Source organism: Mobula birostris, chromosome 2 (genome assembly GCF_030028105.1).
Source record: "Mobula birostris isolate sMobBir1 chromosome 2, sMobBir1.hap1, whole genome shotgun sequence".
NCBI classification, from domain to species: domain Eukaryota; kingdom Metazoa; phylum Chordata; class Chondrichthyes; order Myliobatiformes; family Myliobatidae; genus Mobula; species Mobula birostris.
This window is the reverse complement of record NC_092371.1, coordinates 64,240,710-64,258,926: the sequence shown is the minus strand read 5'-3', so window position 1 is coordinate 64,258,926 and position 18,217 is coordinate 64,240,710. Positions and strand designations below refer to the sequence as shown.

General features: G+C 39.1%; 1 protein-coding gene across 2 annotated transcripts in view; it reads right to left on the bottom strand.

Annotated features, from left to right (window-relative positions):
• Positions 1-2,202: 2,202 nt before the first annotated feature.
• The window catches only part of LOC140187083 (disks large-associated protein 4-like), a 276,915-nt gene continuing 260,900 nt past the window's right edge, over positions 2,203-18,217 (bottom strand). For both annotated transcript variants that reach the window (XM_072242023.1, XM_072242032.1), the window contains 2 exons: positions 10,517-10,669; positions 2,203-9,681 (listed from right to left, as the gene is read on the bottom strand). In XM_072242023.1, the coding sequence (XP_072098124.1) occupies positions 9,463-9,681; positions 10,517-10,669 (372 nt within the window). In that variant the 3' untranslated portion in view covers positions 2,203-9,462. The remainder of the gene's footprint in view (positions 9,682-10,516; positions 10,670-18,217) is intronic.

Genomic DNA, 18,217 nt, shown 5'->3' with positions numbered 1-18,217 from the left:
CCCTTCATGGATCTGTCAGTAGGAAAGGTTGTGTCTGAGGTTAGTGTACTTTGGGATATTGGCTGATATTTGTAAACTTTAGGCATAATTGATTAATTTAGTACAGTTACGATACTTATTCTAAAGATGGCAATCACTCAGCATAGTATCAGTATCAATTCAGGGGACAATTCAGATTCAGAAAAACATGTGGATAAATCTTCTACCAGTAGTACCAAACATAGCTAAATAAGAAGTACCAACCTATAAAAGATACAACATAGGACGACATTAATGTTAAACAGGAAATGCAAAATACCACAGATAAAATCAAGCAATTCAGCAAACAAAATATCAAGTCAAAGATTTTAAGTTCTACCATGTTCAAGTGTGAATGGTCACAGACAATTAACCAGTAATGGAATAGACTTTGTGAACGTTTTGAAATTCAACAAGGGCAAACCCTCCTTAAAAGCAAAGACAAGGCTGAAGCAACCGTTACCATCTTCAACCTGTAGTGGCAAATGGATAACAATATCAGCCATCTGTTGAGGGGCAAGGTATCATGGGGAGTTATTCAGCCAGTCCAATTCACTCTACATGACAGCAGCAGACAATTGAGTGTTATTACAATAGCAACGAACCTCAGTATCCTTCTAATTGTCATGTTGCTCCTCCTCCCCCACCTCCAGCAATTATGGACCATTATATGATGGGCTCTCAGATCCAGTGCTACACCCAATCTACACCATGTCCATGGGCAGATTTCCCAATACAAATGGGCAACACAGTGTTACAGCTAGTAGAGTCACTGTCTCACAAAGCTAGAGACATGGGTTCGATCTTGACCTTGGGTACTGTCTGTGTGGAGTTTGCACATTCTCCCTGTAAAACGAAGAGATCTCCTCTGGGTGCTCCTGTTTCTTTCCACATTCCAAAGGCATGTGGGTTGGTAGGCTAATTTGCCACCGTAAATGACCCCAGGTATATGGGTGGGCTATGAAATCTGAGAGAAGCCAATGAGTGAATAAAATTAGGATTACTATACGGTGAGTGTAAATCTATGGCTAATGGTCAACATAACCTTGGTGGGTTGAAGGGCCCTATTCACTCTATATGACAGCCGGGGACAATTGCTCCTATGTTCCAAATGCTGAGAAATGCAGCAATTTTACACTCTTGAAATCCATATAGACTAAAGCTCTGAATTTGTTGCACTTCTAAAAAGGACTGATGATGTTTCTCTTTAAGTTCAGGCTCAATAGAATTAAGGAAAAACCTTACATAGGTTGGAGTTGTACCTAGCTCTAAAGATGATGATTTTGGTTTAGGAGGCTAATCGTTTAACTCATGAACGTTGCAGAAAGAATTCCAGGGATCCGCCATCTTGCAGCAATGACCCAAAATGTAAGCATGAACACATAATCGTCTATAGTTTCATTCATAGTTTTTCACATAAAAATGCAGCACAAGTATGTGCATAGCAAAACATGGATATCCTTCAGACTTTGAGCTGATGGATGGCAAGCATACAGTATATGCAAGTGAAAGGCAATCACCATCTGTAATAACATAGAATCGCATTATTTCCCTTTGATATCATCACATACTACACCAAAAACTTGTGACACCTGTATGGTCATCATTGTGAACCAGACACATACTGTAAATATTGTGTCCACAAGAAAAAGTCTCAGTATTCTGTAGCCACTGTCTCACCTCTTGGATCTTTGAAAGGCTTTATGCTGCTTACAAGTCAAAAGTACTAGTGGATTATGGAGGAACAAACAAGATGCTGGAGGAACTCAGCACATCAGGTAGCATCCATGGAAGGAAATGGATAGTCAGTATTTGGCTCAAGACCCTTACAGCATATGTAGTCTCTTGTGTTTCCATGTGATGGAAGCACAATTACTTCAATGACTGCAATTCCAGCAGCACGCAGCAAGTTCAACACAATTGAGGACAAAACAGACCACTAAATTAATATTTTATCCATAATCAACTTTCTCTAGTAAAGATACACTCTGGCTGCAGCATGTACCATTTACATATACCTTTTAAATCTCCAAGGTTTCTTTGCGAGTACCTCTGTAAAGCTACAACATCTAACGCCAAGGAGGAATATAATAATGTTACTTTGTGCCTACTCAACACATTACACACCACCTTATCTTGTAAAAATCACCAGTCTTACTCTGAGCCTGGGTCAATACTTTGAAAATTTAATATATAGGAGCAGTGGCAATACGTTCATTTCAAGGAATGCAGTGATTCAAGTTGACCTTCACAAGAGCCGCAAGACATGTACCATATATATTGTCTTGCCAGGAATATGCACAACTTTTGAACGAGATCAGCATCATTGCCAAGAATATGCAATTTACTCAGCCTTGATAACATTACAGAAAAGTCACATTATGGTTTGAATTGCACAGTATCTTGAAGCTCAAAGACGCAGACATCCAGGACTGTCTCTATATAGATAGAGTATAACTAATTATACATTAGTAATTAATACTGGTTATACACTATCCATAATGCTACTTCAATAGATCAGCCAGTTTCCAAGAGACAAAGAAAGTCTTACTTATTCATTTTTCAAGATCAGCAAGTTGTGAACACTTTATTTGGATGCTAGCCAATACTTTTAGTCTATCACTCCTGAACTATTAGATGATCATTTTGTCAATTCTCACTCCAAAAAAAACCCTCAGCAAATCCATACTCTTAACTGCAATCCAAATCTTTAGCTCGGGACTAAAAAGGGATTTCAAGGATTTTTTCAAAGAAACGTAGGGCAGGTGAGAAAAGTATAAAGTGAAGTTAACTTTTTAGAAAACCTGTCTGATCTGCTGAATGTGTTCAGCATTTTCTGTTTGAATTTCAATCTTCAGAAAATCAGTTTAGTTTTGAAAAAGTAAATTTAAGCTGTCACTCAAGATATCACAAATTAGGTACTGTATTGCTTGCCTGCAACTAGAATTAAGCAAAATTACGTACAATACCTAATAATAGTTTACATTTCACATACAAATGTCATAATATTCTCCTATAAGCAGTATGAAGTTATTTGTTTTTTTAGTGATAGCACTCTCACGAATTCCTGCAGACCGATTCGCCAATTCAACCAGAATCTGCATATAGTATAGACAAGTTTGCATTTTGGGTTTTCCCGTACAATCATCATAGCGATATTTGATTCTGCGCTTCCCGCTCCCTGGATTACAAATTGATAGTAAACATTAAAAATTTAAATTATAAATCATAAATAGAAAAATGGAAAGTAAGGTAGTACCAAAAAACCGAGATGCAGGTCCGGATATTTGGAGGGTACGGCCCAGATCCGGGTCAGGATCCGTTCAGCAGTCTTATCACAGTTGGAAAGTAGCTGTTCCCAAAATATACAAATATTATATATAATATATATAAAATAATAAATGACAAATTGTACTCTTTTCTTAACATTTTCATATACACTGGAACTGCTTCGAATCGACTCATTGCTGGAGTATTACTGTATTAGGAAACACGCGGATATGGAGGCCACTTATCTTAGAGAATTATATATGTGCTCGACCAGTACGTAGCAGCGAATTGTAGGAAGTACGCTGTATTTTTGAGATGAACCAGGCAGGACAACAGAGTCAGCACTTCACTCCCCTAACTGTGCAGCTCAAACACCATATATAAAGTGGCCGACGACACAATTGTTGGCAGAATTTCAGACAGTGTTGAGGAGGCCTATAGGAGCGAGATAGATCAGCTGATTGAGTGGTGTCACAGCAACAACCTTGCACTCAGTGTTAGTAAGACCCCGGTCAAGAGGGGACGCCGCTTTAGAAAAATCATTCATAGTTACTGATGAACAGCTTAATTCGCTAGTTCTAGCTTTTGTGAAAGTTTATTTCTCCCATTCCTTTCAATTGTCGAATTATTACATTTTATTTTCCAATTAGCAAAGGAAGACGGAACTCTAACAAAGATTATTGACCAATAAAGGAGAACACCATAGTCTAAGTAGATAGGAAGGTTAGGGTCTATAACACAAGAAAAACTGCAAATACTGGAAATCCAGAGCAATATACACAATGTACCGGAAGAGCTCAGCAGAGCAGGCTGCATCTATGAATAAGAATAAAACAGTTAAATTTTCGGAAGGAGACCTAATGAAGGGTCTCACCCGAAATGTCGTTTGCTTATTCCCATTCATAGGTTCATGGTCTATGTTGGCACCGATACATCTTTCTATACTGCGTACACTTGCAACGTCCTCGGTTGTCCGTTGTAGACCACAATAGAATCACGCAAAAAAAAGGATACGTATTATCATTAACCACCACTTGCATTGTTCACCGAATAAAGAAAAATACTGTATCGCAAAGTGGCTCAGAAGCACAGTAAAAAATGAGGCTTTGAAGTGATAGAAAGTGAAGTAGTACACAACAGATCAGAGCTTTGAAAACAGAATGAGCCTTGTGGGACCAGAAATAAAATTTAAAGCAGAAATATTAACAGAAATCATACCCACTGTATGTAAGTAAAGTCAGATGCAATAAAAAACTGCTACAGCGTAAAACGCACACAATTATAAATGAACACAAGCTAAGACCACGTAAACTGAAGATGCACATATAGCAAGTTGAATAAATAAATAAAGCAAAATGCAAGCGGTTACTGGGAGCGAAAGCAGCCTTGCGATGGTCCGAATATAAAAGTAGAACCTCGTCACGTCACTGAACCTTGAACTAGCCGGGACGGAGAGTATATCACAGAGATATTAATGATAAAGATATGCGGCTTGTATGAGGAGGGTTAAAGATGATGCGATTTTGTTAGTAGTGAGGCAAATCCAAATTGATTTGCTAAGGTAGGGAACGATCCAAAATCATGGAAGAAGGGGGAGAAGAGCATGCACATAAAACTTGCAGAGACAAAGAAATACACATATGCCAAAGAAAAAAATAGACGAACATTTAGACCTAACAAGAATCTGCTGTCTGGAACAGAATAAATGGAGACAAAGTTTAGAAAACAGACAACGGAAGTGCAAAGAATTAGGAAAAGACAGATATTATGGAGAGAGATGATACACAAATTTTATTTTTGCTCATGAGCAACGCTATACAAGTAATTTTTAATATAAAAGATTTCCAGTAATGTTTCAGGTGTTGTGGGTACATAATAAATTATGAATAAATTCAAATTGGTATACAACTAATTAGAGGCAAGTTTCTAACAAGTGTTTAGTTTTTTCAAACAAATAAGTGAACTTACCCATTTTTGTGTATTGCTGAAAAGGGATCACTGTGAACTTGCATTTTTAAACCATAGTTCCAGTGGCCCATTGTCAATTACATTGCCATTATGCTCAGATTGAGAAAAAAATGTGGTTCACTATATGGCGCAATGTCTAATTCCTATGGAAATTGCTGGTAAAGAACAATAGTAAAAATATTAAAGGATGCTAATTAGTAACTTATAACAGTAGTCTTTTTGGTAATGAGTAAATACCAACATTGAGTTAATGAGTGGAAGATCCTATTTTATGTAAACTACTCATTTGCCTTTTCCTTTTAAAAATCCATGTACAACACTGATTTTTAATTCAAGAATTTGTGCAAGAGCAGCATCAGTTCTATCAAACCCTAATCAAAGTGCATGAGCTCTAGTAGAAATACTTCATGAGGAAAACATAGTGTATGCACAGAACAATACCTCCACAACCTGTTCAGTTTCCACAGTCTAACTGTTTTGAGCAGTTAATTCCGCATGCATTGCAGATAAGAAACTCTCATCTTTACTTGGCTATATTAAAATATAGAAAGTCGCCAAAGCAGGAATTCATTACAGCTCAACTGCTTAAACAATGTGTGAAAGGGTAATTAAACTGGTAAAATATAAACATCGACAATATAACAAGACGAAATGTAGCCTACACAAAAATGAAGCTTCTGAAGAGCTGAGATTTATAGTAATTTTATCATGGTTCAAGATTCTTGCTTCCTAGATGTTAGAATATGCAAAATGCCACCTTTCTATGGTGCTGAATGTTCCAAGCTCAATTGTTTTAAGTACAATTAAATGTTATGAGACATTCAGTACTGAAATATTAAAGTGTGCTGCAAACTGGTCCTTACACAACATTTTATCAACAATTATTTACAAACACTCCATTAAAAAAACAATTTGGAGCAATTCATCAGTTAGCCCTTATACTTGTTGCGAAGAGTCCATAGTGTGTATCTTGGAAATGCACAGCAGGATGCTCTAAAAAAGTTGTGAACAGCCTAGATCAGTAACTACAAATTTAACTGCAGTACAATGATTGTCATGCTAAAATAAAGTGCACACGTTGAATGTATTGTAATCTGAAATTAATAACCTTTGCAAAGAATCTGTAGATATTTAAATTACTTCCTGGTTTACTGTGACAAAAATAAACATGGAAAATATTTGTGGCAATGAAGTCTGTTGTCACAATCCAAAATCCATCTTTGTATTTATATGGTAGTCTGATTGGACCCACTCTTGCCCTTTACTTGGACTTGTTTAGTACAATGCTACATGCCAAATCACTCGTGTAGCATTTTCCTCCTGCATTGGTAGTGGTTGAAAAAAATACAAGGGACAGCACAACAAAAAGGATTACATACCAAATGAACTTCATTTTCTTCTAGCTAAACTTATCAATTCTCATAGTTGTCAATAGTCAATCAAATGAACTAATCTCATCAAGAACCTTTACAAAAAGTTCTCTTTGTAAATGTGCAAAATAAAAATTAACCACAAGATGCATTGAAATGGCCATAAATATCAATAATTCTCTGTTCTCTCCAAAAATAGTTCATAAATAATCATTATACTGCAGATGTGATTACTCCTTCTTGCTGTATAGCTTTTAAGGTTGTATCTTTCATTTACTTCCATGGGGTAAATACAAAATTTGCAACTTTTTGGTGCCATGTTCAGGCATGTTGCTACTTGGGAAATGGAAGACCCTACAAGTAGCAATAAACTTCATTAAATCTAATATATTGTCATGCATTACCAAATAATAGAACTGCTCTTTTCATTTTGTCTTACAACAGTATCTCAATTCCTATGGAAGCAGCACCGTTTCATCAGCGGCAGTCACTTTCATTTTTCATTGGTGGATACTGGGACTACCACAGACATCTACTAATAGCAGAATTGTATATAGTCTCACATCATTTTGCCTTGGGGGGGGATATTAAATTTATACCAAGTTAGTTCTTGCAAAGATTTTTATCCTGCTGAGAACCCCAAACATTTCCCTTACAAACTCACCATGTATATAAGTGAACTGATTGGATCTAAAGAAGAGTAATAACTAGTATCAAGTAGCCATTCTCAGTTGATGAAGTATTTTATGAAAAGTTCATTCCACATTGTATTCACCAAAGTTGCAAGTTTTGTCCCAAATTGGATGGCAGTTAGTCATTCTCAATGTCACTGGTATTAGTTAAGAAAGGTTATATTACAAAGTGTATCACATTTTTGAGCTGAATACAATTAAAGCCAACCAACAAAAATATTAATGGATTGTATAGTGATCTACAATAGCTCACTATGATTTATATTCAATTGTATAGTGATCTAAAATAGATCACTACAATTTATATTTCATCATTTCAGCTATACCCAATGAAAGTGAGCCTAAAATGATCATGAATCACTCATGTATTCAATTACAGCAAAATACAGTACCAGCTTTTTGATTCTTATGCACATAAAACCTCATTATGCTTGGGTATACATTATGTGCATAAAAGTTTTTGAATTACATTGTTTAAAAGCAGAACTGAGGAATGTGGTTCAGAATTCCTGCAACTGCTGTCTTGAAATTAAAAGATTGTTCAGAGACATCAAGAAACAGGAGTCACAGAACTAGAAGCAGCATTCTGAGGAATTAAAAAAGTTGAAACTGAGTGATATTCTCAGACATCTTACTTGAAGGTTTTTTTCCTAATAGAAGTGACAGTATTATCATAAGAAACTCAAGCTAGTAAGACAGCCTTGCCTCCAGGCATTTGTGTGGTAAATACTGATTTTGCTTTAAAAAGGAGTCTTTTGGCAATGATAGAATTGATGAAGGATGAGTAACAGATCAGATCACCTCCAGTAACTTGTGATCTTATCCTTAAGCATTCAAGCTGGACAAAAGTGCAGATAACATCACAGATGAGCAATCATTCAAAATAATTAATGACATTTACCATATCTGCTTATAACCAGAGAATATTTCAAATATTGTGATTCTTGAAAATTAAAATATTTTCCTCATAAATTTAATTTGTAAATAATGACATCTGAATGTTCAAAATGTAGTTTCTTCTGCTAAAAGCGGGTATTAAAAATCAAACATTGGTCAATAAAACATTTGGCAATCTTCTAAGTATGACACTGTGCAAAATGGAGATGAAATAATGGAGAATATTACATGATAGAAAGTATATTTGGACAAAAGCTATTAGGTAGTGCTTACTTCACTTTATGAAAGTTCACCAACTTTTTTTTTTTGCACAGGACACTTGCACCTAACAGGATTCTTAAGTCAATCAAAACAATGGTTCTCTCCATAATTTATCTTGATTTGTATGCTTAAAATCTTAACTAGTTATCTACATATAAACAACCACTTTAAGCTACTACTAGATTAAGGAAGTAACCATAACAAATGAGACAAATTCTTCAAAATTTTGGCTGCAAAATCCAAGAACACATTCTAAAAGGTTCTAATACCAGATTGGTTTGATAAAACCTTTTTTTCCTGTATGTGCTTGTTTCATAAAATGATCCTACAATTCTGAACAGTTTTTATGTCACTTCTGTACATTTGAAAAAATGTGAGAACATTTAAATGCTCTATTGCTTTGCTCTACTGAATGGTAGAGTGGTTTTACATCATTTTACAGCAGCACTCTAAATTTACAGAGCCAATGGAAGCATATTCTGCAAAGCTATAGTTTCTGCAGATGAATTACATGAATACATTTCTCAGAACAGAAGTAGCAATTACCCAATAAAATTGAGCTCAGGTTTTGTTGTCCAAGAAACTTCATCTTCTTTCAAATTTTTCATCAGTTAAAGAAGAATTGATGTATTTCCCAACCCCCTCCCCACAAAAAAAATAAGCCAGTCCTTTTCCTGTATATGCTAGATAAAACACAATTTGCTACTGAGGAATGAAACACAAAGCAATTTGTTTACAGAAAAGTTGACTGCAGTGGATAAGACAAAGCCATGCAAATGATAGAGAAGCATGGCAACCAATGTACACACTGATGAGATATCAGATTTAACATTAAAGAATTTTAGAAGTCTGACATTGAACAGCAATGCCAAATATACTAATAAGCACTGCATTCTATTATTGATGCTTATTGTTGCTTGTAGAATAGCACAGACCACTGAAGTTTTGAAGTTGCCCCAAAATGTATGCAAAAGATACACTCCAATTCACAGACGGGTTTGTGCCTCAGGAACATATATTTCAATGCTATCTGCGCTCTCTGTTGCAGAGTTCTGCCGTACAGACGCAGCTCGCTTTGCTGCCATTAATCGCTTGCGAGCTTCCTGTCGTTGCTTGTCAGCTGAATCTGTCAGTTTTTCACGATTTAAAGGAGTTTTAGCCTTTGCTGGTTTCTTTGGCACTGGAGGGGGCAGCTTTTTCTCTTCCTTGGGAGAGTGGGGGAGCAAAGTTGCAAAAATATTAGAAAAGATGCAATTAAATAAATCAAGGTAACATTGACAGAAAATATCAATACTACTACACAAACTAAATGGTTTGCAAAGTGAATTTTATTTTTACTACATTAGCAATTTTCATTTAATAAGAATGAAACTTTTGAAAAGTTATAAGCCAGGATGTACGTGGGCACGTGGCCAAGTGGTTAAGGCATTGGACTAGCTACCTGAAGGTCGTGAGTTCGAGCCCTAGCCGAGGGAACGTGTTGTGTCCTTGAGCAAGGCACTTAATCACGCATTGCTCTACGACGACACTGGTGCCAAGCTGTATGGGTCCTAATGCCCTTCCCTTGGTGTTGTGGAGAGGGGAGACTTGCAGCATGGGCAACTGCTGGTTTTCCATACCACCTTGCCCAGGCCTGCGCCCTGGAGAGTGAAGATTTTCCAGGCACAGATCCATGGTCTCGCAAGACTAACGGATGCCTTTAAAGCCAGGATCACAGGAATAATCATGATATTCTGAGCAGCTTCTCAACTGAAAGGTATTAACAGGTAATATATCACTTCTTAAAAATTAACCATCTAGTATGAGCAACTTCTCTGCAAGGGCAATTAAAATTGATGCTGGTTAATGCCAATTTTTTTTGGTGAAAGTTCATCAGCAATATGCAAAAAATGTCATATTCCACCATGATCCCCAGGTCATTCAAACTGCCAGTTTAACTGATCTGAAGAGAATTAATCTTGCAAATCTCAATATCCGTTCCCAAGAAAATTAGTCAGTTCTACAGACCAAATTAAATTCAAGTATATGTTTTAATCTTACCTTCTTTTCCAGCACTTCAACAAGTTGCCAGTCATTTGCCTTGAGATGATAAAGTTCATCAAATTTCAAGCTAATATCTTCAATGGAAAGCTGCAGCATATCCCAAAAACCAGCCAAATCTTGTGCAGTAGGTCGTGGGTTTGCATTTTGGTTCTGAAATATCAGAGAGAAAGAGCTGTCAACTCTAAGAAGCGTCTGACCATAATTTGTCTCCTTACTTACACCTGATACCAGTCAGAAAGGAAAGAAATCAAAAAATATTGCAACTGCAGCATTTAGGAGGGGGGAAAAAAATGAAGCAGTTTTGCCCCTGTAGTCATTAACAATAGTCACCAAGTTAGAAGTATGAATGTGCATGAGGGAAAGTGTAAATTTCCTCTGCAGGCTTTTGGAGCACAGCATGATTGGGTACAAAGTGGTTGAGTCTCAAACCAAGACCATTAGATTTTCAACTAAAATACATGAGATTAACAGTGGAGACCTCACTATCATCAGGTTTCCAAGGGGGAAAAAAAAAGCAGGAAATCTATTGTGACTTTTCTAGTTCAGATCATATTTGCAGACTCAGGAATCTGTCAAGGAAGTGTTTACACTGCTTTGTTCCTTAATTTTACCTTCATTATTCAAACCTCTATTGATTTGAATTGAGAAACACTTCAAGTGATTATTCATGTGTAATGAGCAATCCAATCATACCACAGATAAAACTAACAAATTTTTGTTTCAAACCCCTCTTCTTTCACATTCTGCACAACAATCAATCCTCCACAGAATTGGTACTCAGGTTTTTTTTACATTAGAACTGCTAAAATGTAGAAAGAGCAGAGCTGCTTTACCCTTGCCGATGCAAATTCAAAGCACTTGCAATGTAATAGCGAAAACACCTGTAGTTGGCAAAACTTCCGACAAGTAAAAAGAAAAGCATACAATGAAATTATCATGATATATGAATAAGTACAGAGAGATCTAAATAAACGAATCTAAAACTCTTTCTAGAAATATTATCAAGCAGTCCCCATCTTGCATGGGGGTGGCAAATCTATGGCACGTGCCCAAGAAGGCATGTACAAAAATTTTGTTGGTATGCAGCATGTAGTGTCTTCCCTAAACATTTTAAACACCACACATAACAAAAATATACATTATGATAATTGTAAATGTCAGTTCATTCTTTAAGAAGGGAGGGAGGGAGGAAAAAGACAAGAAATTATAGGCCAGTTAATCTGATTTCAATGGTTGGTAAGATATTGAAGTCCATTATTAAGGACCGGCAGCATCTCTAGAAAGAGGTACAGTCGACGTTTCGGGCCGAGACTCTTCGTCAGGACTAACTGAAAGAAGAGCTAGTAAGAGATTTGAAAGTGGGAGGGGGAGGGGGGAGATCCAAAATGATAGGAGAAGACAGGAGAGGGAAGGATGGAGCCAAGAGCTCTGGATCTCTTTATTGCTCACCCCGCTCTGGTCTTCTGCCTGCTCTGGATCGCTTTATTGCTAACTGCTGACGGGACATCAACCGTCTCAACTTCACCGCACCTTGTTCCCATTCCAACCTCACTCCTTCCGAACGCTCTGCTCTCCACTCCCTCTGCACTAATCCTAACCTTACAATAAAACCCGCCGATAAGTGGGGTGCTGTTGTAGTCTGCCGTATTGACCTCTACCTTGCCGAGGCACAGCGACAACTCACAGATACCTCCTCTTATTTACCCCTTGATCGTGACCCCATGGATGTCCAGTCCCTATATACTTCCATCCCCCATCAGGAAGGTCTCAAAGCTCTCCGCTTCTTTTTGGATTCCAGACCTAACCAGTTCCCCTCTACCACCACTCTGCTCCGCCTAGTGGAATTAGTCCTTACTCTTAATAATTTCTCCTTTGGCTCCTCCCACTTCCTCCAAACTAAAGGTGTAGCTATGGGCACCCCTATGGGTCCTAGCTATGCCTGCCTTTTTGTTGGCTTTGTGGAACAATCTATGTTCCAAGCCTATACTGGTATCTGCCCCCCACTTTTCCTTCGCTACATCGACGACTGCATTGGCGCTGTTTCCTGCACGTCTGCTGAGCTCGTTGACTTCATTAACTTTGCCTCCAACTTTCACCCTGCCCTCAGGTTTACCTGGTCCATTTCCGACACCTCCCCTCCTTTCTAGATCTTTCTGTCTCTATCTCTGGAGACAGCTTATCTACTGATGTCTACTATAAGCCTACTGACTCTCACAGCTATCTGGACTATTCCTCTTCTCACCCTGTCTCTTGCAAAAATGCCAACCCCCTTCTCACAATTCCTCCATCTCCGCCGCATCTGCTCTCAGGATGAGGCTTTTCATTCCAGAACAAGGGAGATATCCTCCTTTTTTAAAGAAAGGGGTTTCCCTTCCTCCACCATCAACTCTGCTCAAACGCATCTCCCCCATTTCACGCACATCTACTCTCACTCCATCCTCCCACCACCCCACTAGGAATAGGGTTCCCCTTGTTCTCACCTACCACTCCACCAGCCTCTGGGTCCAACATATTATTCTCCGTAACTTCCGCCACCTCCAACTGGATCCCACCACTAAGCACATCTTTCCCTCCCCCCCCATCTCTGCTTTACGCAGGGATCGCTCCCTATGCGACTCCCTTGTCCATTCGTACCCCCCCATCCCTCCCCACCGATCTCCCTCCTGGTACTTATCCCTGTAAGCGGACCAAGTGCTACACATGCCCTTACACTTTCTCCCTTACCACCGTTCAGGGCCCAGACAGTCCTTCCAGGTGAGGCGACACTTCACCTGTGAGTCGGCTGGGGTGATATACTGCATCCAGTGCTCCCAATGTGGCCTTCTTATATTGGCAAGACCCGACGCAGACTGGGAGATCGTTTCGCTGAACACCTACGCTCTGTCCACCAGAGAAAGCAGGATCTCCCAGTGGTCACACATTCTAATTTCACGTCCCATTCTGATATGTCTATCCACGGCCTCCTCTACTGTAAAGATGAAGCCACACTCAAGTTGGAGGAACAACACCTTATATTCCGTCTGGGTAGCCTCCAACCTGATGGCTTGAACACTGACTTCGCAAACTTCTGCTAATGCCCCACCTCCCCCTCGTACCCCATCTGTTATTTATTTATATACACACATTCTTTTTCTCTCTCTCCCTTTTCTCCCTCTGTCCCTCTCACTATACCCCTTGCCCATCCTCTGGGTTCCCCCCCCCCTTTTCTTTCTCTCTAGGCCTCCTGTCCCATGATCCTCTCATATCCCTTTTGCTAATCAACTGTCCAGATCTTGGCTCCATCCCTCCCCCTCCTGTCTTTGCCTATCATTTTGGATCTCCCCCTCCCACTTTCAAATCTCTTACTAGATCTTCCTTTAGTCAGTCCTGATGAAGGGTCTCAGCCCGAAACATCGGCTGTACCTCTTCCTAGAGATGCTGCCTGGCCTGCTGCATTCACCAGCAACTTTGATGTGTGTGGCTTGAATTTCCAGCATCTGCAGATTTTCTTGTGTTTCCATTATTAAGGATGAGGTTTTGGGGTACTTGGAGGCACAGGATAAAATAGGATGGAACTACCGTGGTTTCCTTCAGGAGAAATACTACCTGACAAATCTATTGTGAATTCTTTCAGGAAATAACAGGCAAGATAACAAAGGAAAGTCAATGGGTGTTGTTTACTTGGATTCGCAGAAAGCGTTTGACATTGTGCCGCACATGAGACTGCAAAACAAAATGAGAGCCCATGGTATTACATGGATAGAAGATTAGCTGTCTGGCAGGTGGCAAAGAGTGTGAATAAAGGAGGCCTTTTCTCATTAATAGATGGTGCCTAGTGGTGTTCCAGAAGGGTGGGTATTTTTTCACATTATCGATCAATGAAGGAATTGATGGTTTTGTGGTTAAGTTTGTAGACAATATAAAGATAGGTGAAGAGGCAGAAGCGCTGAGGAAGCAGGGAGTCTGGTTAAGGACTTGGGCAGATTAGGAGAATGGGCAAAGATGTGGCAGATGGAATATAGTGTAGGGAAGTGTATGGTGATATACTTTTGTAGAAGGGGAAAAGAAGAAGTGTAGACTATTTTCTAAACAGGGAGAAAATTCAGAAATCAGGGGTGCAAAGGGACTTGGGAATCCTCGTGCAGGATTCCCTACAAGTGAACTTGCTGGTTGAATCTGTGGTTAGGAAGGCAAATTCAATGGTAGCATTCATTTTGAGAAGACTAGAATATAAAAGTGAAGATGTAATATTGAGGCTTTATAAGACATTGATCAGAGCACGCCTGGAGTACTGTGAGCAGTTTTGGGCTCCTTCCCTAAAGAAAGATGTACTAGCATTGGAGAGGGTCCAGAGGAAGTTCACGAGTATGATTCCAGGTTAACATTTGAGGAACATTTGATAGATCTGGGCTTGTACTCTCTGGAGTTTAAAAGATTTATTGAATATTGAAAGGCCTAGAGAGAGTGGATGTGGAGAGGATGTTTCCTATAGTGGGGTAGCCTACAACCAGTGGGCACAGACTCAGAATAGAAGGATGTACTTTTAAAACACAGCACAGGAGGAATTTATTTAGCCAGTGGGTGGTGAATCTGTAGATTTCGTTGCCACAGACAGCTGTGAAGGCTACCTATTGGGTATACTTAAAATGGAGGTTGATATGTTCTTAATTAGTAAAGGTGTCAAAGGTTCTGGGGAGCAGGCAGGAGAAAGGAGTTGTGCGTTATAGTAAATCAGCCATGATGGCATGGCTGATCATACTCAAAGGAATGAATGGCCTATTTCTGCTTCTATGTAATATGATTATCTTTACTGCCAAATGAAGCAGCGAATGATTTTTTTTGTGATCCAAGAGCAAGAAAATGTGATGTTAAATGATATGTTTTAAAATCTTTACAGACCTGGTGTACACATCAGAATTTGGATAGCAAATGGTTACCATAATAAAACAATTTAGAAGTAATGTTATTTAAAAGATTAATATTAATAGTAATTGAAAACAGATTTTTTTAAAATGCTTCATTACAATCTGTTACTGTTATGCTTTTCTTTAACAGTAACACAATGAATATGCATAAACAACATGACTCATCTTCCATTAAGTCCATAATTTTTACTAATTCAATAATGATAATCTCTGCTTAAAATTACCATAACACATGAGGATTTTTTTTAAGCAGATTATCACCAATTTGGATGCCTCGTCTCAAAAAGGTTCGCCATCCCTGCCACTTACTCATTTCTAGAAGCAAGCTGGGACAATGGTGAATAAAGCTGAAGTACTGCTAGTGTCCTGTAGAGGTCAGCTAATATACTTAAAACAAGTCATTGGACACACAGCTTCATGTTTTAAAAAGTCTAAGAAAGCATAATTGTAACACAAGATCGTTCACGGTATGAATGAGAAATGGTCCAATAATCTCAGAAGTTGCCCTCTGCTGGTTAAATTTGGACTTTTAATTTTGTCTTTGATCTTCAAAGATGTTTTTAAATCTCTCTTGTGCTTGTTCATTGCTAAATATTAGATATTGCGTGTTGATTTATTGACACATTGTGTGTGTGTGTGTCCGTGTCCGGTCGAGTGGTTAAGGCGGCAGTCTGGTGATCTGAAGGTCGCTAGTTCAAGCCTCAGCTGAGGCAGCATGTTGTATCCTTCAGCAAAGCACTTAACCACACATTGCTCTGCGACGACACCGGTGCCAAGCTGTATCTGCCCTAGTGCCCTTCCCTTGGACAACATCTGTGGCGTGGAGAGGGGAGACTTGCAGCGTGGGCAACTGCCGGTCTTCCATATAACCTTGCCCAGGCCTGCGCCCTGGAACCTTCCAAAGCGCAAACCCATGGTCTCACAAGACTAACGGATGCCTATGTTATGTATGTATGTATTTCCGAGCTGCTTCTCGATTCCTCAGGTGGAATGCATACACTTGAGTTTTTGATGGATTTGGGTTCAGAGACCATTTTTTATAAAACTGCTTCATTGCTTCGAGGACTGCTGTAAGTCGTACTTCAACTTCTTGGAAGGAGTTAGCTTGTGTTGCTATGCATAGGTCATCTGCATAAACCTGCGTGTTAGGAAAAGTTGGTTGGTTGTGTAAACATTAAATAGTAGAGGTGCCAGGACTGATCCCTGTGGTAGTCCGTTCCTTTGCAGACGCCACCTACTCTTAATTCCATTCATGTTCTACATAAAATCTACGATTTTCTAGGTTTCTTATTATTTTGACGGTGGTTTCGTTCTTTAACATTTTTGATAATTTCAGTAGAAGGCCTCTGTGATTCACAGTGTCGTATGCTGCTGTTAAGTCAACGAATACTGCCCCTGTAATTTGTAGCATTTCAAAGCCATCCTCAATATACTGGGTTAAGTTCGGGACTTGACCGCAGAAAGAGCGGCCTGGCCTGAACCCGGCTTGGTCTAATATTAAAAGATCTTCAACCAAGGGATTTATTCTTTTCCGTATGAGTCTTTCATAGAGTTTATAGAGGGTGCAGAGCAAGGAAATCGGTCTGTAGTTTTTTAGCAATGTTGGGGTCTTTATTGGGTTTTAGGAGAGCAACGACTTTGGCTCTTCACCACTTTTTAGGTATTTTTAATGATCTTAGGCAACAGTTAAAAAGGGACAGAAGCCAGTGGAGTGCTTTAGGTCCAAGATGTTTAAAGAATCAGCAGCTATGCCAGCAGCTTTGTTGGATTTTAGCTGTGATACTTCATCCTTTAATTCTTCTAGGGTGAGAGGTGGGAAGTAGTTATTCCTGTTTGAGAGAGCTGACTCCATCTCCTGATGTTGCTTTTTCTTTTGCCTCCATTCCTTGTTATTTAATCGACCATTCAGTATCAGTTGGTGGGCAACCTGATTAGGTGTTACGGCAGCAATTCTCTGGGGTGGTCTATTCTCTGAGTTGAGTTTCCGAACAGTTGCCCATGCCTTCTTACTGTTCTTGGTCATGTCTGTGTTTTCTATCAGTTCCTGCCAATGCTGTTGTCTCTCCTGGCTCAGTAGGGTCAGAACTGACTCTCCCATTTCAATTGTGTTTTGACCAAACGGGTCTTGGTCGTATAAGTTGACATACTCATCATAACTGTGCTTGATATCACTAGTCAATCCCTGAATATATTTGGTTCTGCAGCCCATAGGTATGTTCTGCTGTGCTACCTTCCAGATTAGTTGGACAAATTCATCATAATGATCAGGTTCTGGTGGTATGGTATTGATAAGTTGATCAAGGGATTCTGCAAAAGATGCCTAATTCGCTTTTCTCATGTTAAATCTTGGTAGGTTCTTTGATGGTACAGGTCTCAGAACTGGAAGGGATTCTACCTGGACTGGACGGTGTTGGGATTTAGGTAGATGTTGGGAGGACTGTTCATGTGAAGAGGATGGAGCTTGCCAAAGTAACAAAGGCAAGGTCTGGGTTGTATCCTTTTCTCCATCTAGCACTTGTGAAGGTAGAGGTGTCCTTTGACTCGTATAGTAGCTCAAGGCTGCTGTTTAGAGCCCATGATACAACTTCTTCTCCATTTGCATCATCATCTTCGTATCCCCATTTGGTGCTATGGCTATTAAAGTCACCAATAATGAGGTACATTTTGTTCTGGAGATCTAGAGGTTAGGTGGCCACATGAATGGTTCATTAGGGGGTTTGTAGACTGAGATGATATTTATGTGTGTTGTTTCAAGTTTCAGAAGTTCTATTGAGCCAGCTTGGATGTTTGCTGT